The following is a 26,983-nucleotide window of genomic DNA, read 5'->3' as shown; positions in this document are numbered from 1 at the left end:
CTAGACAACAGTGCTCTGTATCGACCATTACTTTCATTACTGTGAGAACAGAGAAGGGGGCCAGGTGAGGATATTCCCTCAAAGGTCCAGTCCTCTGTTCTTAACGCTACCTTGCTAACGCGGGAAATGGAGAATAGTATCAAAAAAAGATATATATATATATATATATATATATATATATATATATATATATATATATATATATATATATATATATACATATATATATATATATATATCTTTCATACTATTCGCCATTTCCCGCGTTAGCAAGGTAGCGTTAAGAACAGAGGACTGGACCTTTGAGGGAATATCCTCACCTGGCCCCTTTCTCTGTTCCTTCTTTTGGAAAATTAAAAAAAAACGAGAGGGGAGGATTTCCAGCCCCCATATATATTTATATATATATATATATATATATATATATATATATATATATAATATATTCATTTTACTTTGTCGCTGTATCCCGCGTTAGCGAGGTAGCGCAAGGAAACAGACGAAACAATGGCCCAACCCACCCACATACACATGTATTTACATACACGTCCACACACGCAAATATACATACCTATACATCTCAACATATATACACACACACAGACATATACATATATACACATGTACATAATTCATACTGTCTGCCTTTATTCATTCCAATCGCCACCTCGCCACACATGAAATAACAACCCCCTCCCCCCTCATGTGTGCGAGGTAGCGCTAGGAAAAGACAACAAAGGCCCCATTCGTACACACCCCGTCTCTAGCTGTCATGTAATAATGCACCGAAACCATAGCTCCCTTTCCACATCCAGGCCCCACAGAACTCTTCATGGTTTACCCCAGACGCTTCACATGCCCTGGTTCAATCCATTGACAGCACGTCGACCGCGGTATATCGCATCGTTCCAATTCACTCTATTCCTTGCACGCCTTTCACCCTCCTGCATGTTCAGGCCCCGATCACTCAAAATCTCTTTCACCCCATCTTTCCACCTCCAATTTGGTCTCCCACTTCTCCTCGTTCCCTCCACCTCTAACACATATATCCTCTTGGTCAATCTTTCCCCACTCATTCTCTCCATGTGACCAAACCATTTCAAAACACCCTCTTCTGCTCTCTCAACCACACTCTTTTTATTTCCATACATCCCTCTTACCCTTACATTACTTACTCGATCAAACCACCTCACACCACATATTGTTCTCAAACATCTCATTTCCAGCACATCCACCCTCCTCCGCACAACTCTATCCATAGCCCACGCCTCGCAACCGTACAACATTCTAGAAAACACTATTCCTTCAAACATACCCATTTTTGCTTTCCGAGATAATATTCTCGACTTCCACACATTCTTCAAGGCTCCCAGAATTTTCGCCCCCTCCCCCACCCTATGATTCACTTCCACTTCCATGGTTCCATCAACTGCCAAATCCACTCCCAGATATCTAAAACGCCTCACTTCCTCCAGTTTTTCTCCATTCAGACTTTCCTCCCAGTTGACTTGACCCTCAACCCTACTGTACCTAATAACCTTGCTCTTATTCACATTTACTCTCGGCTTTCTTCTTTCACACACCTTGCCAAACTCAATCACCAGCTTCTGCAGTTTCTCACATGAATCGGCCAACAGCGCTGTATCATCATCGAACAACAACTGACTCACTTCCCAAGATCTTTCATCCACAACAGACTGCATACTTGCCCCTCTTTCCAAAACTCTTGCATTCACCTCCCTAACAACCCCATACGTAAACAAATTACACAACCATGGAGACATCACACACCCCTGCCGCAAACCTACATTCACTGAGAACCAATCACTTTCCTCTCTTTCTACACGTACACATGCCTTACATCCTCGATAAAAAAAACTTTTCACTGCTTCTAACAACTTGCCTCCCACACCATATATTCTTAATACCTTCCACAGAGCATCTCTATCAACTCTATCATATGCCTTCTCCAGATCCATAAATGCTACATACAAAACCATTTGCTTTTCTAAGTATTTCTCGCATACATTCTTCAAAGCGAACACCTGATCCACACATCCTCTACCACTTCTGAAACCACGCTGCTCTTCCCCAATCTGATGCTCTGTACATGACTTCACCCTCTCAATCAATACCCTCCCATATAATTTACCAGGAATACTCAACAATCTTATACCTCTGTAATTTCAGCACTCGCTCTTATCACCTTTGCCTTTGTACAATGACACTATGCAAGCATTCCGCCAATCCTCAGGCACCTCACCATGAATCATACATACATTAAATAACCTTACCAACCAGTCAACAATAGTCACCCCCTTTTTTAATAAATTCCACTGTAATACCATCCAAACCCGCTGGCTTTCATCTCCCGCAAAGCTTTCACTACCTCTTCTCTATTTACCAAATCATTTTCCCTAACCCTCTCACTTTGCATACCACCTCGACCAAAACACCCTATATCTGCTACTCTATCATCAAACACATTCAACAAACCTTCAAAATACTCTCTCCTTCTCACATCACCACTACTTATCACCTCCCCTTAGCCCCCTTCACTGAAGTTCCCATTTGTTCCCTTGTCTTACGCACTTTATTTACCTCCTTCCAAAACATCTTTTTATTCTCCCTAAAATATAATGATACTTTCTCATTTGCCCTCTTTTTCGCCTCTTGCACCTTTCTCTTAACCTCCCGCCTCTTTCTTTTATACATCTCCCACTCATTTGCATTTTTTCCTTGCAAAAATCATCCAAATGTCTTTCTCTTCTCTTTCGCTAATAATCTTACTTCTTCATCCCACCACTCACTACCCTTTCTAATCTACCCATCTCCCACGCCTCTCATGCCACAAGCATCTTTTGCGCAAGCCATCACTGCTTTCCTAAATACATCCCATTCCTCCCCCACTCCCCTTACCTCCTTTGTTCTCACATTTTTCCTGGTACTTTCTCACACAAGTCTCCTTCACAAGCTCACTTACACTCGCCACTCTCTTCACCCCAACATTCTCTCTTCTTTTCTGAAAACCTCTACAAATCTTCACCTTCGCCTCCACAAGATAATGATCAGACATCCCTCCACTTGCACCTCTCAGCACATGAACATCCAAAAGTCTCTCTTTCGCGCGCCTATCAATTAACACTTAATCCGATAACGCTCTCTGGCCATCTCTCCTACTTACATACGTATAATTATGTATACGTATGCATATATATATATATATATATATATATATATATATATATATATATATATACATATATTTATTTTATTTTGCTTTGTCGCAGTCTCCCGCGTTTGCGAGGCAGCGCAAGGAAACAGACGAAAGAATGGCCCATCCCGCCCACATGCACATGCATATACATACACGTCCACACACGCAAATATACATACCTATACATCTCGATGTACACATATATATACACACACAGACTTATACATATATACACATGTACATAATTCATACTGTCTGCCTTTATTTGTTCCCATCGCCACCTCGCCACACACGGAATAACAACCCCCTCCCCCCTCATGTGTGCGAGGTAGCGCTAGGAAAAGACGCCAAAAGCCCCATTCGTTCACACTCAGTCGCTAGCTGTCATGTAATAATGCACCGAAACCACAGCTCCCTTTCCACATCCAGGCCCCTCACAACTTTCCATGGTTTACCCCAGACGCTTCACATGCCCTGGTTCAACCCACTGACAGCACGTCGACCTCGGTATATCGCATCGTTCCAATTCACTCTATTCCTTGCACGCCTTTCACCCTCCTGCATGTTCAGGCCCCGATCACTCAAAATCTTTTTCACTCCATCTTTCCACCTCCAATTTGGTCTCCCACTTCTCCTCGTTCCCTCCACCTCTGACACATATATCCTCTTGGTCAATCTTTCCTCACTCATTCTCTCCATGTGACCAAACCATTTCAAAACACCCTCTTCTGCTCTCTCATCCACACTTTTTATTACCACACATCTCTCTTACCCTTTCATTACTTACTCGATCATAACACCTCACACCACATATTGTCCTCAAACATCTCATTTCCAGCACATCCACCCTCCTGCGCACAACTGTATCCATAGCCTACGCCTCGCAACCATACAACATTGTTGGAACCACTATTCCTTCAAACATACCCATTTTTGCTTTCCGAGATAACGTTCTCTACTACCAAACATTCTTCAAGGCTCCCAGAATTTTCGCCCCCTCCCCCACCCTATGATTCACTTCCGCTTCCATGGTTCCATCCACTGCCAGATCCACTCCCAGATATCTAAAACACTTTACTTCCTCCAGTTTTTCTCCATTCAAACTTACCTCCCAATTGACTTGACCCTCAACCCTACTGTACCTAATAACCTTGCTCTTATTCACATTTACTCTTAAATTTCTTCTTTCACACACTTTACCAAACTCAGTCACCGGCTTATACAGTTTCTTACATGAATCAGCCACCAGCGCTGTATCATCAGCGAACAACAACCGACTCGCTTCCCAATCTCTCTCATCCACAACTGACTGCATACTTGCCCCACTTTCCAAAACTCTTGCATTCACCTCCCTAACAACCCCATACATAAACAAATTAAACAACCATGGAGACATCACACGCCCCTGCCGCAAACCTATATCCACTGAGAACCAATCACTTTCCTCTCTACCTACACGTACACATGCCTTACATCCTCGATAAAAACTTTTCACTGCTTCTAACAACTTGCCTCCCACACCATATATTCTTAATACCTTCCACAGAGCATCTCTATCAACTCTATCATATGCCTTCTCCAGATCCGTAAATGCTACATACAAATTCATTTGTTTTTCTAAGTATTTCTCGCATACATTCTTCAAAGCAAACACCTGATCCACACATCCTCTACCACTTCTGAAACCACGCTGCTCTTCCCCAATCTGATGCTCTGTACATGACTTCACCCTCTCAATCAATACCCTCCCATATAATTTACCAGGAATACTCAACAAACTTATACCTCTGTAATTTGAGCATTCACTCTTATCCCCTTTGCCTTTGTACAATGGCACTATGCAAGCATTCCGCCAATCCTCAGGCACCTCACCATGAATCATACATACATTAAATAACCTTACCAACCAGTCAACAATACAGTCACCCCCTTTTTTAATAAATTCCACTGCAATACCATCCAAACCTGCTGCATTGCCGGCTTTCATCTTCCGTGAAGCTTTTACTACCTCTTCTATATTTACCAAATCATTTTCCCTAACCCTCTCACTTTGCACACCACCTCGACCAAAACCAAAACACCCTATATCTGCCACTCTATCATCAAACACATTCAACAAACCTTCAAAATACTCACTCCATCTCCTTCTCACATCACCACTACTTGTTATCACCTCCCCATTAGCCCCCTTCACTGAAGTTCCCATTTGCTCCCTTGTCTTACGCACTTTATTTACCTCCTTCCAAAACATCTTTTTATTCTCCCTGAAATTTAATGATAATCTCTCACCCCAACTCTCATTTGCCCTTTTTTTCACCTCTTGCGCCTTTCTCTTGACCTCCTGCCTCTTTCTTTTATACATCTTCCACTCATTTGCACTCGTATATATATATATATATATATGTGTATATATATATATATATATATATATATATATATATATATATATATATATATATATATATATATATTATCCCTGGGGATAGGGGAGAAAGAATACTTCCCACGTATTCCCTGCGTGTCGTAGAAGGCGACTAAAAGGGGAGGGAGCGGGGGGCTGGAAATCCTCCCCTCTTGTTTCTTTTTTTTTATTTTCCAAAAGAAGGAACAGAGAAGGGGGCCAGGTGAGGGTATTCCCTCAGAGGCCCAGTCCTCTGTTCTCAACGCTACCTTGCTACTGCGGGAAATGGCGAATAGTTTGAAAGAAAAAAAAAAAATATATATATATATATATATATATATATATATATATATATATATATATATATATATATATCCCTGGGGATAGGGGAGATAGAATACTTCCCACGTATTCCCTGCGTGTCGTAGAAGGCGACTAAAAGGGGAGGGAGCGGGAGGCTGGAAATCCTCCCCTCTCTTTTTTTTTCCAAAAGAAGAAACAGTGAAGGGGGCCAGGTGAGGATATTCCCTCAAAGGCCCAGTCCTCATCCTCTGTTCTTAACGCTACCTCACTAATGCGGGAAATGGCGATTAGTATGAAAAAAAAAAAAAAATATATATATATATATATATATATATATATATATATATATATATATATATATATATATATATACTTATATTATATACCTCTGTCTTATAAAGCTGGTCAAATACCAAACACAGTGGTAAAAAGATATAAAATCATACATCTACTATAGCAACAATAATCATGGCTCTCTCTCTGAATATAGAAATACAATTTACTCTTATTATATTGATCTCCCTCTACTTTATTTTAGTTAGCAAATCTTAGGCAAATATACCGGCATCGATTTATAACACAAGTATTTGAAATAACTGATATGTGTACAAATAAATTCTATAGATTTACCCAACATCATTGTACCACATCTTACTCAAAGGCCATTCCTAAGGAGAGAGAACAAGTAGATCGGTTGGAGACAGGTGGGCGAAGCTGATAGGCTAAACTGGTGGTTCATTGTCTGCTTGGTTGGTGAGGTTTATGTGGCGTTTTGAGGATGGAAGGATTTGAAAATATTTGACTTGTGTTTTCATTGTCGGTTGTTTTGTGATGAAGTAAATTGCCTCTAGGAACAAGAGACGGCGAGGGTCTTCTTCTGTGTTTATGATCTTGGTGTTCTCGTCCAGGTCTTGTCGGGTCAGGCGGGATTTATATACATTGGCGTAATGGCTCCTGTTGGCTCCATTCAGTAGGTGACAGGTGAGGCGACTCGATAGTCTGGTCCGTGTCATTCCAATGTATGAGTGAGGTCCATCTCCTCAAAACTCTTACATTTACCTCCCAAACCACTCCATCCATAAATAAATTAAACAACCATGGGGACATTTCACACCCCTGTCGCAGACCGACCTTCACTGGGAACCAATCACTCTCCTCTCTTCCTACTCGTACACATGCCTTACATCGTCGGTAAAAACGTTTCATTGCTTGTAGCAGCTTACCTCCCACACCATATACTCTTAAGACCTTCAACAAAGCATCTCTATCAACCCTGTCATATGCCATCTCTTGATCCATCAATGCTACATACAAATCTATCTGTTTTTGTATTTCTCTCATATCTATCAACCATATCATATGCCTTCTTTAGAGCCATAAATATTACATACAAATCCATCTGTTTTTTAAGTATTTCTCGCGCACATTCTTCAGAGCAAACACCTGATCCACACATCCTCTTTCACTTCTGAAACCACACTGCTCTTCCCCAATTTGATGCTCTTTGTTGGCCAAAGACAAATGAAAATTTACAAACATTTCTCCCCTTAACAGTTTAGTACCTTCCATCAAATTTACGGTAGAAAATGAAAATTATGGTATGTTACCGTTTTTAGATTGCATGACCCATAGGTAAGGAAGCAAGTTTAAGTTTAGCATATACAGAAAACCTACCAATGTATGCACTTATATCCATTATTACTCATCTCAACATGAGAGTTGAATTATCATCATTTCAATCTATGTTCCTTAGGGCATTACGTATTTGCAGTCCAGAGTATAGTGATGATGAGTTTGAGAAGATATATTCTGTTAAATCTAAGTTAAAGTGCCCTAGATATTTCATTGATAAACCCCTTAAGTTAGCAAAGAAATCAATTCATATAGTTGAGCCCAAACCTCCCATTGACACCAACAATCTTTTAGTTCTCCCTTATAGTAATAATTTTACTTTACGTCCCATGTTGCTTAAATCCTTTAATGAAAATGTTGCCGTCAGCAAAAATGATACCATAAAGAATATCTTGATCAGGAACTCACCAGAAAGTTCTCCTGGGTGCATCTATAAAGTGCCATGTAGAAATTGATAAGTTTTATGTTGGGCAGACTAGTAAGGATCTTTCTGTTAGACTCATGCAGCATAGATATAGTATAAGAATAGGACAAGAATCAAATGCTTTTTTAATCACGTTAAAAACTATGATCATTGTATTGACTGGAGTAATGCCATCTCAGTTATTTACTCTAACTTCCGTACCACGAGAGATATCATTGAATCTTCTGTTATTAAATACACAAAGAATTATAATCTTACTATTAGTGAAGGTCTATACAAATTGGATAACTTTATTGTTGATAAAATTTGTAAACAATTCACCTTCTTGTCTACATAATAAGTTTGACACTCGTTGTCTGTCTTGGGCAATCACATGTTTACCAAATGGCGTCCTAGCTACGTCTCTTTGTTGTATATCAACTGACTATTATAGTTGTCTCTTGTGTCTCCCCTGATAATGTGATTATTACACGAAAGTGCACTTGGGAACTTACCGCGTTTTATTTTCCCCGTGGACTCGTAGGAATATCCTTGATCACGCCCAAAATTCATACTGTCTGCCCTTATTCATTATCGTCGCCACCCCGCCACACATGAAATGACAACCCCCTCCCCCCGCATGTGCGCGAGGTAGCCCTAGGAAAAGACAACAAAGGCCACATTCGTTCACACTCAGTCTCTAGCTGTCATGTAATAATGCACCGAAACCACAGCTCCCTTTCCACATCCAGGCCCCACAGAACTTTCCAAGGTTTACCCAAGACTCTTCACATGTCCTGGTTCAATCCATTAACAGCACGTCGACCCCGGTATACCACACCATTGCAATTCACTCTATTCCTTGCACGCCTTTCATCCTCCTACATGTTCAGGCCCCAATCACTCAAAATCTTTTTCAACCCATCTTTCCACCTCCAGTTTGGTCTCCCACTTCTCGTTCCCTCCACCTCCGACGCATATATCCTCTTGATCAATCTTTCCTCACTCATTCTCTCCATGTGACCAAACCATTTCAAAACACCCTCTTCTGCTCTCTCATCCACACTTTTTATTACCACACATCTCTCTTACCCTTTCATTACTTACTCGATCAAAACACCTCACACCACATATTGTCCTCAAACATCTCATTTCCAGCACATCCACCCTCCTCCGCACAACACCATCTGTAGCCCACGCCTCGCAACATATAACATTCATGGAATCACTATTCCTTCAAACATACCCATTTTTGCTTTCCGAGATAACGTTCTCGAACTCCACACATTTTTCAACGCTCCCAGAACTTTCGCCCCCTCCCTCAACCTATGATTCACTTCCGCTTCCATGGTTCCATCCGCTGCCAGATCCACTCCCAGATATCTAAAACACTTCACTTCCTCCAGTTTTTCTCCATTCAAACTTACCTCCCAATTGACTTGTCCCTCAACCCTACTGTACCTAATAACCTTGCTCGTATTCACATTCAGTCTCAGATTTCCTCTTTCACACAATTTACCAAACTCAGTCACCAGCTTCTGCAGTTTCTCACACGAATCGGCCACCAGCGCTGTATCATCAGCGAACAACAACCGACTCGCTTCCCAAGCTTTCTCATCCACAACAGATTGCATACTTTCCCCTCTTTCCAAAACTCTTGCATTCACCTCCCTAACAACCCCATCCATAAACAAATTAAACAACCATGGAGACATTACGCACCCCTGCCGTAAACCAACGTTCACTGAGAACCAATCACTTTCCTCTCTTCCTACTCGTACACACACCTTACATCCTCGATAAAAACTTTTCACTGCTTCTAACAACTTGCCTCCCACACCATGTATTCTTAGTACCTTCCACAGAGCATCACTATCAACTCTATCATATGCCCTCTCCAGATCCATAAATACTACATAAAAATCCATTTGCTTTTCTAAGTAATTCTCAAATACATTTTTCAAAGCAAACACCTGATCCACACATCCTCTACCACTTCTGAAACCACACTGATCTTCCCCAATCTGGTGATCTGTACATGCCTCCACCCTCCCATATAATTTCCCAGGAATACTCGACAAACTTATCCCTCTGTAATTTGAGCACTCACTCTTATCCCCTTTGCCTTTGTACAATGGCACTATACAAGCATTCCGCCAATCCTCAGGCACCTCACCATGAGTTATACATACATTAAATAACCTTACCAACCAATCAACAATACAGTCACCCACTTTTTTTTTAATAAATTCCACTGTAATACTATCCAAATCCACTTCCTTGCCGGCTTTCATCTTCCGCAAAGCTTTTACTACCTCTTCTCTCTTTACCAAATCACTCGCCCTGACCCTCTCATTTTGCACACCACCTCGACCAAAACACCCTATATCTGCCACTCTATCATCAAATACATTCAACAAACCTTCAAAATACTCACTCCATCTTCTCACATCACCACTACTTGTTATCACCTCCCCATTATCCCCCTTCACTGATGTTCCCATTTGTTCCTTTGTCTTACGCACTTTATTTACCTCCTTCCAAAACATCTTTTTATTCTCACTAGAATTTAATGATACTTTCTCACCCCAACTCTCATTTGCCCTCTTTTTCAACTCTTGCACCTTTCTCTTGACCTCCAGCCTCTTTCTTTTATACATATCCCAGTCATTTGCATTATTTCCCTGCAAAAATCGTCCAAATGCCTCTCTCTTCTCTTTCACTAATAATCTTACTTCTTCATCCCACCAATCACTATCCTTTCTAATCTGCCCACCTCCCACGTATAATCGCTGCTTCCCGCTTCGGCGAGGTAGCGCCAGGAAACAAACGAACAATGGCCCATCCACTCATGTAGGCATATATATATATTCTGAGTACAGAATGGAAAAAGGTAAGAACAATGGAAGTAAGGGGAGTGGGGGAGGAATGGGATGTATTTAGGGAATCAGTGATGGATTGCGCAAAAGATGCTTGTGGCATGAGAAGAGTGGGAGGTGGGTTGATTAGAAAGGGTAGTGAGTGGTGGGATGAAGAAGTAAGAGTATTAGTGAAAGAGAAGAAAGAGGCATTTGGACGATTTTTGCAGGGAAAAAATGCAATTGAGTGGGAGATGTATAAAAGAAAGAGACAGGAGGTCAAGAGAAAGGTGCAAGAGGTGAAAAAAAGGGCAAATGAGAGTTGGGGTGAGAGAGTATCATTAAATTTTAGGGAGAATAAAAAGATGTTCTGGAAGGAGGTAAATAAAGTGCGTAAGACAAGGGAGCAAATGGGAACTTCAGTGAAGGGCGCAAATGGGGAGGTGATAACAAGTAGTGGTGATGTGAGAAGGAGATGGAGTGAGTATTTTGAAGGTTTGTTGAATGTGTTTGATGATAGAGTGGCAGATATAGGGTGTTTTGGTCGAGGTGGTGTGCAAAGTGAGAGGGTTAGGGAAAATGATTTGGTAAACAGAAAAGAGGTAGTGAAAGCTTTGCGGAAGATGAAAGCCGGCAAGGCAGCAGGTTTGGATGGTATTGCAGTGGAATTTATTAAAAAAGGGGGTGACTGTATTGTTGACTGGTTGGTAAGGTTATTTAATGTATGTATGACTCATGGTGAGGTGCCTGAGGATTGGCGGAATGCGTGCATAGTGCCATTGTGCAAAGGGGATAAGAGTGAGTGCTCAAATTACAGAGGTATAAGTTTGTTGAGTATTCCTGGTAAATTATATGGGAGGGTATTGATTGAGAGGGTGAAGGCATGTACAGAGCATCAGATTGGGGAAGAGCAGTGTGGTTTCAGAAGTGGTAGAGGATGTGTGGATCAGGTGTTTGCTTTGAAGAATGTATGTGAGAAATACTTAGAAAAGCAAATGGATTTGTATGTAGCATTTCTGGATCTGGAGAAGGCATATGATAGAGTTGATAGAGATGCTCTGTGGAAGGTATTAAGAATATATGGCGTGGGAGGCAAGTTGTTAGAAGCAGTGAAAAGTTTTTTTTTATCGAGGATGTAAGGCATGTGTACGTGTAGGAAGAGAGGAAAGTGATTGGTTCTCAGTGAATGTAGGTTTGCGGCAGGGGTGTGTGATGTCTCCATGGTTGTGTAATTTGTTTATGTATGGGGTTGTTAGGGAGGTGAATGCAAGAGTTTTGGAAAGAGGGGCAAGTATGAAGTCTGTTGGGGATGAGAGAGCTTGGGAAGTGAGTCAGTTGTTGTTCGCTGATGATACAGCGCTGGTGGCTGATTCATGTGAGAAACTGCAGAAGCTGGTGACTGAGTCTGGTAAAGTGTGTGAAAGAAGAAAGTTAAGAGTAAATGTGAATAAGAGCAAGGTTATTAGGTACAGTAGGGTTGAGGGTCAAGTCAATTGGGAGGTGAGTTTGAATGGAGAAAAACTGGAGGAAGTAAAGTGTTTTAGATATCTGGGAGTGGATCTAGTAGCGGATGGAACCATGGAAGCGGAAGTGGATCATAGGGTGGGGGAGGGGGCGAAAATTCTGGGAGCCTTGAAGAATGTTTGGAAGTCGACAACATTATCTCGGAAAGCAAAAATGGGTATGTTTGAAAGAATAGTGGTTCCAACAATGTTGTATAGTTGCGAGGCGTGGGCTATGGATAGAGTTGTGCGCAGGAGGATGGATGTGCTGGAAATGAGATGTTTGAGGACAATGTGTGGTGTGAGGTGGTTTGATCGAGTAAGTAACGTAAGGGTAAGAGAGATGTGTGGAAATAAAAAGAGCGTGGTTGAGAGAGCAGAAGAGGGTGTTTTGAAATGGTTTAGGCACATGGAGAGAATGAGTGAGGAAAGATTGACCAAGAGGATATATCTGTCGGAGGTGGAGGGAACGAGGAGAAGTGGGAGACCAAATTGGAGGTGGAAAGATGGAGTGAAAATGATTTTGTGTGATCGGGGCCTGAACATGCAGGAGGGTGAAAGGAGGGCAAGGAATAGAGTGAATTGGATCGATGTGGTATACCGGGGTTGACGTGCTGTCAGTGGATTGAATCAGGGCATGTGAAGCGCCTGGGGTAAACCATGGAAAGCTGTGTGGGTATGTATATTTGCGTGTGTGGACGTATGTATATACATGTGTATGGGGGTGGGTTGGGCCATTTATTTCGTCTGTTTCCTTGCGCTACCTCGCAAACGCGGGAGACAGCGACAAAGCAAAAAAAAAAAAAAAAATATATATATATATATATATATATATATATATATATATATATATATATATATATATATATATATATATATATATATATGTAAGTAGGAGAGATGGCCAGAGAGCGTTATTGGATTACGTGTTAATTGACAGGCGTGCGAAAGAGAGACTTTTGGATGTTAATGTGCTGAGAGGTGCAACTGGAGGGATGTCTGATCATTATCTTGTGGAGGCTAAGGTGAAGATTTGTATGGGTTTTCAGAAAAGAAGAGTGAATGTTGGGGTGAAGAGGGTGGTGAGAGTAAGTGAGCTTGAGAAGGAGACCTGTGTGAGGAAGTACCAGGAGAGACTGAGTACAGAATGGAAAAAGGTGAGAACAATGGAAGCAAGGGGAGTGGGGGAGGAATGGGATGTATTTAGGGAATCAGTGATGGATTGCGCAAAAGATGCTTGTGGCATGAGAAGAGTGGGAGATGGGTTGATTAGAAAGGGTAGTGAGTGGTGGGATGAAGAAGTAAGAGTATTAGTGAAAGAGAAGAAAGAGGCATTTGGACGATTTTTGCAGGGAAAAAATGCAATTGAGTGGGAGATGTATAAAAGAAAGAGACAGGAGGTCAAGAGAAAGGTGCAAGAGGTGAAAAAAAGGGCAAATGAGAGTTAGGGTGAGAGAGTATCATTAAATTTTAGGGAGAATAAAAAGATGTTCTGGAAGGAGGTAAATAAAGTGCGTAAGACAAGGGAGCAAATGGGAACTTCAGTGAAGGGCGCAAATGGGGAGGTGATAACAAGTAGTGGTGATGTGAGAAGGAGATGGAGTGAGTATTTTGAAGGTTTGTTGAATGTGTTTGATGATAGAGTGGCAGATATAGGGTGTTTTGGTCGAGGTGGTGTGCAAAGTGAGAGGGTTAGGGAAAATGATTTGGTAAACAGAGAAGAGGTAGTGAAAGCTTTGCGGAAGATGAAAGCCGGCAAGGCAGCAGGTTTGGATGGTATTGCAGTGGAATTTATTAAAAAAGAGGGTGACTGTATTGTTGACTGGTTGGTAAGGTTATTTAATGTATGTATGACTCATGGTGAGGTGCCTGAGGATTGGCGGAATGCGTGCATAGTGCCATTGTACAAAGGCAAAGGGGATAAGAGTGAGTGCTCAAATTACAGAGGTATAAGTTTGTTGAGTATTCCTGGTAAATTATATGGGAGGGTATTGATTGAGAGGGTGAAGGCATGTACAGAGCATCAGATTGGGGAAGAGCAGTGTGGTTTCAGAAGTGGTAGAGGATGTGTGGATCAGGTGTTTGCTTTGAATAATGTATGTGAGAAATACTTAGAAAAGCAAATGGATTTGTATGTAGCATTTATGGATCTGGAGAAGGCATATGATAGAGTTGATAGAGATGCTCTGTGGAAGGTATTAAGAATATATGGTGTGGGAGGAAAGTTGTTAGAAGCAGTGAAAAGTTTTTATTGAGGATGTAAGGCATGTGTACGTGTAGGAAGAGAGGAAAGTGATTGGTTCTCAGTGAATGTAGGTTTGCGGCAGGGGTGTGTGATGTCTCCATGGTTGTTTAATTTGTTTATGGATGGGGTTGTTAGGGAGGTAAATGCAAGAGTTTTGGAAAGAGGGGCAAGTATGAAGTCTGTTGGGGATGAGAGAGCTTGGGAAGTGAGTCAGTTGTTGTTCGCTGATGATACAGCGCTGGTGGCTGATTCATGTGAGAAACTGCAGAAGCTGGTGACTGAGTTTGGTAAAGTGTGTGGAAGAAGAAAGTTAAGAGTAAATGTGAATAAGAGCAAGGTTATTAGGTACAGTAGGGTTGAGGGTCAAGTCAATTGGGAGGTGAGTTTGAATGGAGAAAAACTGGAGGAAGTGAAGTGTTTTAGATATCTGGGAGTGGATCTGGCAGCGGATGGAACCATGGAAGCGGAAGTGGATCATAGGGTGGGGGAGGGGGCGAAAATTCTGGGAGCCTTGAAGAATGTTTGGAAGTCGACAACATTATCTCGGAAAGCAAAAATGGGTATGTTTGAGAGAATAGTGGTCCCAACAATGTTGTATGGTTGCGAGGCGTGGGCTATGGATAGAGTTGTGCGCAGGAGGATGGATGTGCTGGAAATGAGATGTTTGAGGACAATGTGTGGTGTGAGGTGGTTTGATCGAGTGAGTAACGTAAGGGTAAGAGAGATGTGTGGAAATAAAAAGAGCGTGGTTGAGAGAGCAGAAGAGGGTGTTTTGAAGTGGTTTGGGCACATGGAGAGGATGAGTGAGGAAAGATTGACCAAGAGGATATATGTGTCGGAGGTGGAGGGAGCAAGGAGAAGAGGGAGACCAAATTGGAGGTGGAAAGATGGAGTGAAAAAGATTTTGTGTGATCGGGGCCTGAACATGCAGGAGGGTGAAAGGAGGGCAAGGAATAGAGTGAATTGGAGCGATGTGGTATACCGGGGTTGACGTGCTGTCAGTGGATTGAATCAAGGCATGTGAAGCGTCTGGGGTAAACCATGGAAAGCTGTGTAGGTATGTATATTTGCGTGTGTGGACGTATGTATATACATGTGTATGGGGGGGGGGGGGGGCCATTTCTTTCGTCTGTTTCCTTGCGCTACCTCGCAAACGCGGGAGACAGCGACAAAGTATAAAATATATATATATATATATATATATATATATATATATATATATATATATAAACGCCCTTATACGCACATATACATACATATACATATCAACATATACATACATACACACACAGATATATACATATATGCACATGTTAATACTTGCTTGCCTTCATCCATTTCTGTTGCTACTCCGCCCCACAAGAAACAGCATCGCTGCCCCCGCTTCAGCCAGGTAGCGCCAGGAAAACAGACAAAAAAAGGCCACATTCTTCCACACTCAGTCTCTAGCTCTCATACGTAATACACCGAAACCACAGCTCTCTGTCCACATCCAGGCCCCACAGACCTTTCCATGGTTTACCCCAGACGCTTCACATGTCCTGGCTCATTCCATTGACAGCACGTCGACCCCGGTATACCACATCATTCCAATTCACTCTTTTCCATGCACGCCTCTCACCCTCCAGTATGTTCAGGCTTGGATAGCTCAAAATCTTTTTCACGCCATCCTTCCACCTCCAATTCAGTCTCCAGCTTCTTCTTGTTTCCTCCACCTCTGACACATATATCCTCTTTGTCAATCTTTCCTCGCCCATTCTCTCCATATGTCCTGAGCGTTAGCAAGACAACGCCAGCTATCACAGGGGAAGGTTACAAGTTCCATGTACACCAGGGGATGAGATTGTACCCAGCCAGTCACCTGTCAGGTTGATGTAATCATTAATCATAGTAATTTACTTCCTGCAGGTGAGGCGGCTTTAGCTGACCAGCAGCAGCGGCAGAAACGGACTGGGACGGTGTCGTGAGGGAGAAGTTGGTCATAATGGTGGGAAGTAGGCTACTCCAGGGCCTGATGGTGGTGGTGATGGTGATAGTAGGGAGTACCCCGCCCCCGGGCCTATCATCAGGTACACATTCTAATCACAGTCACATGTCCAGCAGGAAGCCTTACACTAGTTCTAAAGATTATAATGATGACATCATTATCTTAATTATATCGATAACACTCTGATAATACTGATGAGACTATCATCAATACTAATAGTAGTAATGATAATAATGATGATAATAATGATGATGATAATAATGATAATGATAATAATAATTATAATGATAGTAATAATAATGATAATGATGATAATAATAATAATGATAATAATAATAACAATGATAATAATGATAATGCGAAGTTAGAGAGTGAGAGAGGATGGTTTGGTGAAGAGAGAAGAGGCGTCTGGAGTGGATGGTATTGCAGTTGACTTTGTTACGAAAAAGAGTGACTGTGTTGTTTATTGGTTGGTGAGGATATACTGCATGTGTGGACCATGGTGAAATGCCTGAGTATTGATGGAATTCATGTATATTGCCATTGTACAAAGGTAAAGGGGATAAAGGTGAATGTTCAAACTACAGAGGCATGTTTGTTGAGTGTTCCTGGGAAATTATATGGGAAGGTATTGATTGAGAGGGTGAAGGCATGTACAGTTCATCAGAGTGGGGAAAAGCAGTGTGGTTTCATAAGTGGCAGAGGATGTGTTGATCAGGTGTTTGCTTTGAAGAATGTGTGTGAGAAATACTTAGAAAAACAGATGAGTTTGAGTACGGCATGTATGGATCTGGAGAAGGCATATAATGGGGCTGATAGAGATGCTTTATGCAAGGTATTAAGAATATATGGTGTGTGAGGTAAGCTGCTAGAAGCGGTGAAAAGTTTTTATCAAGAGTGTATGGAAGGCATATGCACGAGTAGGAAGAGAAGGAAGTGATTCATTCCCAGTGAAGGTCGATCTGGGCAGGGATGTGTGATGTCTCCATGGTTGTTTAATTTTTTTATGGATGGAGTGGTTAGGACGGTAAATGCAAGAGCTTTGGAGAGAGGGGCAAGTATGCAGTCTGTTGTGGAAGCGAGTCAGTTGTTGTTCGCCGATAGTACAGCACTAGTGGCTGATTCGAGTGAGAAACTGCAGAGTCTGGTGTCTTAGTTTGGAAAAATGTGTGAAAGGAGAAAGTTGAGAGCAAATGTGAATAAAAGCAAAGTTATTAGGTTCAGCATGGTTGAGGGACAAGTTAATTGGGATGTATGTTTGAATGGAGAAAAATTGGAGGAAGTGAAGTGTTTTAGATATCTGGGATTAGAATTGGCAGCGAATAGAAGCATGGAAGCGGAAGTGAGTCACAGAGTGGGGGAGGGAGCGAAGGTTCTGGGACCGATGAAGAATGTGTGGAAAGAGAGAGCGTTATCTCGGAGAGCAAAAATGGATATGTTTGAAGGAACATGGGAGGCGTGGGGGATAGATTGGGTTGGGCGAAGGAGGGTGGATGTGTTAGAAATGAATATTTGAGGACAATATGTGGTATTAAGCCTTGGAGGCACATAGTTATTTCCTACTAGTAGGCCCATAGCCTAGCGGTAGCATTCCGCCTATGGCACAGGGGTCCCGGGTTCGATCCTGGCTGTTGGAGGTTTGTATGTTCTATGAAGGTGCGCGTTCATATGCACTTTATTCGTATTCATATACCTCCGCGTTGTACAGTTAGATTCGGTAAAATGCTATCTGCTGGCTATGTGCGCCTGTGGGGAAATAACCGGTGTAGACCCCGTTGCTCACCAACGTGAGACGAAGGGTATTCGAGTACATAATATTCGAATAGTTATTTCTTATTAGCCAGGCCCATAGCCTAGCAGTAGCACTCCTGCCTGCGGCACAAGGGTCCCGGGTTCGATCCTTGCTGTTGGAGGTAGAAATGTTCTATGAAGGTGCGCGTTCATATGCACTTTATTCGTATATATATATATATATATATATATATATATATATATATATATATTTATCTATTTTGCTTTGTCGCTATCTCGCGCGTTAGCGAAGTAGCGCAAGGAAACAGACGAAACAATGGTACAACCCACCCACATACACATATATATACATACACGTCCACACATGCAAATATACATACCTACACATCTCAACATATACATATATATACGCACACAGACATATACACATGTACATAATTCATACTGTCTGCCTTTATTCATTCCCATCGCCACCTCGCCACACATGGAATAACAGCCCCCTCCCCCCTCATGTGTGCAAGGTAGCGCTAGGAAAGACAACAAAGGCCACATTCGTTCACACTCAGTCTCTAGCTGTCATGTAATAATGCACCGAAACCACAGCTCCCTTTCCACATCCAGGCCCCACACAACTTTCCATGGTTTACCCCAGACGCTTTACATGCCCTGGTTCAATCCATTGACAGCACGTCAACCCCGGTATACCACATCGTTCCAATTCACTCTATTCCTTGCACGCCTTTCACCCTCCTGCATGTTCAGGCCCCGATCACTCAAAATCTTTTCCACTCCATCCTTCCACCTCCAATTTGGTCTCCCACTTCTCCTCGTTCCCTCCACCTCCGACACATATATCCTCTTGATCAATCTTTCCTCACTCATTCTCTCCATTTGACCAAACCATTTCAAAACACCCTCTTCTGCTCTCTCAACCACGCTCTTTTTATTTCCACACATCTCTCTCACCCTAACATTACTTACTCGATCAAACCACCTCACACCACATATTGTCCTCAAACATCTCATTTCCAGCACATCCACCCTCCTCCGCACAACTCTATCCATAGCCCACGCCTCGCAACCATACAACATTGTTGGAACCACTATTCCTTCAAACATACCCATTTTTGCTTGCCGAGAAAATGTTGTCGACTTCCAAACATTCTTCAAGACTGCCAGGATTTTCGCCCCCTCCCCCACCCTATGATTCACTTCCGCTTCCATGGTTCCATCCGCTGCCAGATCCACTCCCAGATACCTAAAACACTTTACTTCCTCCAGTTTTTCTCCATTCAAACTTACCTCCCAATTGACTTGACCCTCAACCCTACTGTACCGAATAACCTTGCTCTTATTCACATCTACTCTTAACTTTCTTCTTTCACACACTTTACCAAACTCAGTCACCAGCTTCTACAGTTTCTCACATGAATCAGCCACCAGCGCTGTATCATCAGATAACAACAACTGACTCTTTCCCCAAGCTCTCTCATCCACAACAGACTTCATACTTGCCCCTCTTTCCAAAACTCTTGCATTCCCCTCCCTAACAACCCCATACATAAACCAATTAAACAACCATGGAGATATCACACACCCCTGCCGCAAACCTACATTCACTGAGAACCAATCACTTTCCTCTCTTCCTACACGTGCACATGCCTAACATCCTCGATAAAAAACTGTTCACTGCTTCTAACAACTTGCCTCCCGCACCATATATTCTTAGTACCTTCCACAGAGCATCTCTATCAACTCTATCATATTCCTTCTCCAGATCCAGAAATGCTACATACAAATCCATTTGCTTTTCTAAGTATTTCTCACATACATTTTTCAAAGCAAACACCTGATCCACACATCCTCTACACTTCTGAAACCACACTGCTCTTCCCCAATCTGATGCTCTGTACATGCCTTCACCCTCTCAATCAATACCCTCCCATATAATTTACCAGGAATACTCAACAAACGTATACCTCCTTAATTTGAGCACTCACTCTTATCCCCTTTGCCTTTGTACAATGGCACTATGCAAGCATTCCGCCAATCCTCAGGCACCTCACCATGAATCATACATACATTAAATAACCTTACCAACCAGTCAACAATACAGTCACCCCCTTTTTTAATAAATTCCACTGCAATACCATCCAAACCCGCTGCCTTGCCAGCTTTCATCTTCCGCAAAGCTTTTACTACCTCTTCTCTGTTTACCAAATCATTTTCCCTAACCCTCTCACTTTGCACACCACCTCGACCAAAACACCCTATATCTGCCACTATATCATCAAACACATTCAACAACCCTTCAAAATACTCACTCCATCTCCTCACATCACCACTCCTTGTTATCACCTCCCCATTAGCCCCCTTCACTGACGTTCCCATTTGCTCCCTTGTCTTACGCACTTTATTTACCTCCTTCCAGATGGAGAGAGATGGGTGATTATTGGTGCATATGCACCTGGGCATGAGAAGAAAGATTATGAGAGGCAAGTGTTTTGGGAGCAGCTGAATGAGAGAGTTAGTGGTTTTGATGCAAAAGACCGGGTTATAGTGATGGATGATTTGAATGCAAAGGTGAGTAATGTGGCAGTTGAGGGAATAATTGGTATACATGGGGTGCTCAGTGTTGTAAATGGAAATGGTGAAGAGCTTGTAGATTTATGTGCTGAAAAAATACTGGTGATTGGGAATACCTGGTTTAAAAAGCGAGATATACATAAGTATACGTATGTAAGTAGGAGAGATGGCCAGAGAGCGTTATTGGATTACGTGTTAACTGACAGGCGCGCGAAAGAGACTCTTGGATGTTGTGCTGAGAGGTGCAATTGGAGGGATGTCTGATCATTATCTTGTGGGGGCGAAGGTGAAGATTTGTAGAGGTTTTCAGAAAAGAAGAGAGAATGTTGGGTGGAAGAGTGTGGTGAGAGTAAGTGAGCTTGGGAAGGAGACTTGTGTGAGGAAGTACCAGGAGAGACTGAGTACAGAATGAAAAAAGGTGAGAACAAAGGAGGTAAGGGAGTGGGGGAGGAATGAGATGTATTTAGGGAAGCAGTGATGGCTTGCGCAAAAGATGCTTATGGCATGAGAAGCGTGGGAGGTGGGTTGATTAGAAAGGGTAGTGAGCGGTGGGATGAAGAAGTAAGATTATTAGTAAAAGAGAATAGAGAGCCATTTGGACGATTTTTGCAGGGAAAATGCAAATGAGTGGGAGATGTATAAAAGAAAGAGGCAGGAGGTCAAGAGAAAGGTGCAAGAGGTGAAAAAGCGGGCAAATGAGAGTTGGGGTGAGAGAGTATCATTAAATTTTAGGGATATATATATATATATATATATATATATATATATATATATATATATATATTATTCATTTTTCTTTTTTTTTGCCGCTGTCTCCCGCGTTTGCGAGGTAGCGCAAGGAAACAGACGAAAGAAATGGCCCAACCCACCCTCATACACATGTATATACATACGTCCACACACGCAAATATACATACCTACACAGCTTTCCATGGTTTACCCCAGACGTTTCACATGCCTTGATTCAATCCACTGACAGCACGTCAACCCCGGTATACCACATCGCTCCAATTCACTCTATTCCTTGCCCTCCTTTCACCCTCCTGCATGTTCAGGCCCCGATCACACAAAATCTTTTTCACTCCATCTTTCCACCTCCAATTTGGTCTCCCTCTTCTCCTCGTTCCCTCCACCTCCGACACATATATCCTCTTGGTCAATCTTTCCTCACTCATTTCAAAACCATTTCAAAACACCCTTTTCTGCTCTCTCAACCACGCTCTTTTTATTTCCACACACACACACACACACACATATATATATATATATATATATATATATATATATATATATATATATATATATATATATATATATATATATATATATATATATATATATATATATACATATATATATATATGATAGCACGCTACCATATATTATTCAAACCTCCAACAACCAGGATCGAACCCGGGACCCCTGGTGTAGAATTCTGGCCTACACTGCTGGTGTAGGGTTCTGGTCTACACTGCTGGTGTAGCCTTCTTCTCTGCACTGCTGGTGTAGTCTTCTGGTCTACACTGCTGGTGTAGTCTTCTTCCTACACTGCTGATGTAGTCTTCTGGTCCACACTGCTGGTGTAGGGTTCTGGTCCACACTGCTGGTGTAGAGTTCTGGTCTACGCTGCTGATGTAGATGTCTGGTCAACATTGCTGGTGTAGTCTTGTGACCTACACTGCTGGTGTAGAGTTTTGGTCTACACCACTGATGTAGTCTTCTTGTTTACACTGCTAGTCTTCACTGTTGGTCTACACTGTTTGTCTAGACTGCTTGTATAGGCTTCTGGACTACATTGCTGGTCTACGCTGTCAGACTAGAGTGTTGATGTAGGCTTCTGCTCAACACTGCTAGTCTGCACTGCTTGTGTAGACTTCTGGTCTACACTACTGGTGTAACGATCTGGTCTACATTGCTGATGTGGTCTTCTGGTTTACACTGCTGGTCTTAACTGCTGGTGTAGTCTTCTGGTCTACACTGCTGGTGTAGAGTTTTGGTCTACACTGCTGGTGTAGAGTTTTGGTCTACACTGCTGGTGTAGTCTTCTGGTCTTCACTGCTGGTGTAGAGATCTGGTCTACACTGCTGGTCTAGTCTTCTGGTCTACACTGCTGGTCTAGTCTTCTGGTCTACACTGCTGGTATGGTCTTCTGGTCTACACTGCTGGTGTAGAGATTTGGTCTGCACTGCTGGTGTAGAGATCTGGTCTACACTGCTGGTGTGGTCATTTAGTTTACACTGCTGGTCTTCACAGCTGGTGTAGTCTTCTGGTCTTCCCTGTTAGTGTAGAGTTTTGGTCTACACTTCTGATGTAGTCTTCTTGTCTACCCTGCTGGTGTGGTCTTCTGGTCTACACAGCTGGTGTAGACTTCTGATCTACACTGCTGGTGTAGACTTCTGGTCTACACTGCTGGCATAGTCTTCTGGTCTACACTGCTGGTGTGGTCTTCTGGTCTACACTGCTGGTGTGGTCTTCTGGTCTACACTGCTGGTGTGGTCTTCTGGTCTACACTGCTGGTGTGGTCTTCTGGTCTACACTGCTGGTGTAGACTTCTGGTCTACACTGCTGGTGTAGACTTCTGGTCTACACTGCTGGTGTAGACTTCTGGTCTACACTGCTGGTGTAGACTTCTGGTCTACACTGCTGGTGTAGACTTCTGGTCTACACTGCTGGTGTAGACTTCTGGTCTACACTACTGGTGTAGTCTTCTGGTCTACACTGCTGGTTTGGTCTTTTGGTTTACACTGCTGGTCTACATTGCTGGTTTAGTCTTCTGGTCTACATTGCTGGTGTAGAGATCTGGTCTACACTGCTGGTGTGGTCTTCTGGTTTACGCTGCTGGTCTACACTGCTGGTGTAGAGATCTGGTCTACACTGCTGGTGTAGAGTTCTGGTCTACACTGCTGGTGTGGTCTTCTGGTCTACACTACTGTTCTACACTGCTGGTGTAGACTTCAGGTCTACACTACTGGTGTAATCTTCTGGTCTACAATGCTAGTCTACACTGCGGGTCTACATCGTTGGTCCACATTGTTGGTGTATGCTGCCGGTCTACACTGCTTGGTTGTAAACCCGCACTAGGATAAAACATCTTAAGTTTTGGGACAGTTCAACGTTTTCAGTGCCGGTCTCAATTAAGCTTGCAAGACATTACGTAGTTCATAAATGTTGACAATAAGATCAGATTTAACGTCTATAGTTATATCTGACCTGTGTGAACTTTGTAATCCTGTTACGCAGTCGTTGACAGGATACGTTGGACGCCACATTACAACAGTTGTTGTTACTGACAACACTAAATCCGGCAAGATTTGCCATATTAGGTCCGGGTTAGCACATGGTTGAGCTGGCAACGAAACGTCTCGTGCACACACGACATGTGACCACTGAACTGGTAGAATTCTAGAAAATATTCTGAAACTCTTGTACTTCTGACAGATCCAAGTGAGCGAGTGTTACCCTAGCAGAATAAGGTCAGCCTATGACCCATAGCTTACACACTTCACCAGTGGAAGCTTACCATGACAAAGAACATCAATTGTTAGTTAACCATTGGGCAACTTACCACGAAATACATCAAGTGTTGTTCATCAGTGGGCAACTTACCATAAGTCTTCCTTCCCGTGACGCACCAAGAGTTCTCTTTACTTCTATGTATTCTTAACGACTGAGTTTGTGATACTTGTAAGCTCTGTAGTGTTATACAAGAGACATGACGAATCATTCTGTCCAACAAGTGGTATATGTATGTATGTTGGAGAAGCAGTGTTATAGGTACATACCATAAGGCAGGAGAGGTCATGTACCTCCTCTGAGGTGACCCACTGCTGTATGTTGTCTAGAGAGGGATAATATGGCGCGTTAAGTTACTTGTGTAGTCATGATCACTGACGGAGATCAAGTACGTCATCTTGTTTGTGGTGCTTGCAGCCGAGGCCAAGGTAATGGACGACGGGCTAGCCAGGGGTGAGCAGGAGGCGGCTGCTGCAGTCCTGGCGGTGCTGGACGCCACCTCCCAACCTCACTGCACCGTCCTCCTCCTGACAGACGATGCCACTTCATCGTCCTTACTCCTGCAGGTGCTCCCTCAGCTGCCTCCCCACACTCCTGCAGGTGCTCCCACAGTTGCCTCCCCACACTCCTGCAGGTGCTCCCATTGTTCTCTGCCCACATTCCTGCAGGTACTCCCATTCTTCCCGCCCCACACTAGATGCTCCCACACCTTCTTCCCCACACTCTTGAAGTTGCTCCAAAAGTTCCCTCCACGCACTCTTACTGGTGTTTCCACAGCTGCTTCCCAACACTCCTGCATCTGTTCTCACAGCTGCCTCCCTCCACTCTTGCAGGCGTTCCTAAAGGTGCCTCCCTGACAGGACGTGGGCCAGACACCAGGACATGGGCCAGACACCAGGACGTGGGCCAGACACCAGGACGTGGGCCAGACACCAGGACGTGGGCCAGACACCAGGACATGGCTCAGACACCAGGACATGGCTCAGACACCAAGAGGTGGGCCAGACACCAGGACGTGGGCCAGACACCAGGACGTGGGCCAGACACTAGGACGTGGGCCAGACACCAGGACGTGGGCCAGACACCAGGACATGGCTCAGACACCAAGAGGTGAGCCAGACAACAGGACGTGGGCCAGACAACAGGACGTGAGCCAGACACCAGGACGTGGGCCAGACACCAGGACATGGCTCAGACACCAAGAGGTGAGCCAGACAACAGGACGTGGGCCAGACACCAGGACGTGGGCCAGACACCAGGACGTGGGCCAGACACCAGGACGTGGGCCAGACACCAGGACGTGGGCCAGAGACCAGGACGTGGACCAGACACCAGGACATGGGCCAGACACCAAGACTACGGCCAGACACCAGGACGAGGGCCAGACACCAGGACGTGGGCCAGACACCAGGACGTGGACCAGACACCAGGACGTGAGCCAGACACCAGGACGTGGACCAGACACCAGGACGTGGACCAGACACCAGGACGTGGACCAGACGCCAGGACGTGGACCAGACACCAGGACGTGAGCCAGACACCAGGACGTGGACCAGACACCAGGACGTGGACCAGACACCAAGACGTGGGCCAGACACCAGGACGTGGGCCAGACACCAGGACGTGGACCAAACACCAGGACGTGGGCCAGACACAAGGACGTGGGCCAGACACAAGGACGTGGGCCAGACACCAGGACGTGGACCAAACACTAGGACATGGGCCAGACACCAAGACATGGTTCAAACATTAGGACGTAAGCCGAAGACAATATAAGGTCAAATACTAGGAGACAATATACGATTAAACGCCAGGACACGGGATAGACTCCAGAACATGCCTAAACCCTAGGTCGAGAGCGGAAAACAGTGCTTTAGCCTGGACAACAGTTAGTAGATAGGTCAGACAACAGAACCTGGATGAGCCAGACAGCAGGACGTGGATTGGTCAGCCAGCAGGCCGTGGATTGGTCAGCCAGCAGGACGTGGATGGTTCAGACAAGAGGACGTGGATGGTTCAGACAACATAACGTGGATGGTTCAGAAACAGGACGTGGATGGGTCACACAACATGACGTGGATGGTTCAGACAACAGGACGTGGATGGTTTAAAAACAAGACGTGGATGGTTCAGACAACAGGACGTGGGTGGTTCAGCCAACATGACGTGGATGGTTCAGACAACAGGACATGGATGGTTCAGACAACATGACGTGGATTGTTCAGACAACAGGACGTGGATGGTTCAGAGACAAAACGTGGATGGTTCAGACAACAGGACGTGGATGGTTCAGAAACGAGACGTGGATGGTTCAGACAACATGACGTGGATGGTTCAGACAACATGACGTGGATGGTTCAGACAACAGGACGTGGATGGTTCAGACAACAGGACGTGGATGGGTCAGACAACAAGACGTGGATGGGTCAGACATGACATGGATGGCTCAGACAACATGACGTGGATGGTAGACAACAGGACGTGGATGGGTCAGACAACAGGACGTGGATGGGTCAGACTACAGGACTTGGATGGTTCAGAAACAGGACGTGGATAGGTCAGACAACAGGACGTGGATGGGTCA

The 26,983-nt window shown here is 43.7% G+C and overlaps 1 protein-coding gene across 2 annotated transcripts in view; it reads left to right on the top strand.

Moving 5' to 3' along the window:
- The first annotated feature begins 16,474 nt into the window (after nt 1-16,474).
- The window catches only part of LOC139750646 (ionotropic receptor 93a-like), a 60,184-nt gene continuing 49,675 nt past the window's right edge, over nt 16,475-26,983 (top strand). Inside the window, exons 1-2 of one of the 2 annotated variants that reach the window (XM_071665323.1) lie at nt 16,475-16,630; nt 24,817-24,965. In XM_071665323.1, coding sequence (XP_071521424.1) covers nt 16,546-16,630; nt 24,817-24,965 — 234 coding nt within the window. In that variant the 5' untranslated portion in view covers nt 16,475-16,545. The remainder of the gene's footprint in view (nt 16,631-24,816; nt 24,966-26,983) is intronic. The other variant, XM_071665324.1, reaches the window with a different exon arrangement.

This window comes from Panulirus ornatus, chromosome 10 (assembly GCF_036320965.1).
Source record: "Panulirus ornatus isolate Po-2019 chromosome 10, ASM3632096v1, whole genome shotgun sequence".
NCBI lineage: Eukaryota > Metazoa > Arthropoda > Malacostraca > Decapoda > Palinuridae > Panulirus > Panulirus ornatus.
Note: the sequence above shows the minus strand (reverse complement) of the source record. Positions and strands in the feature narration are given on the sequence as shown.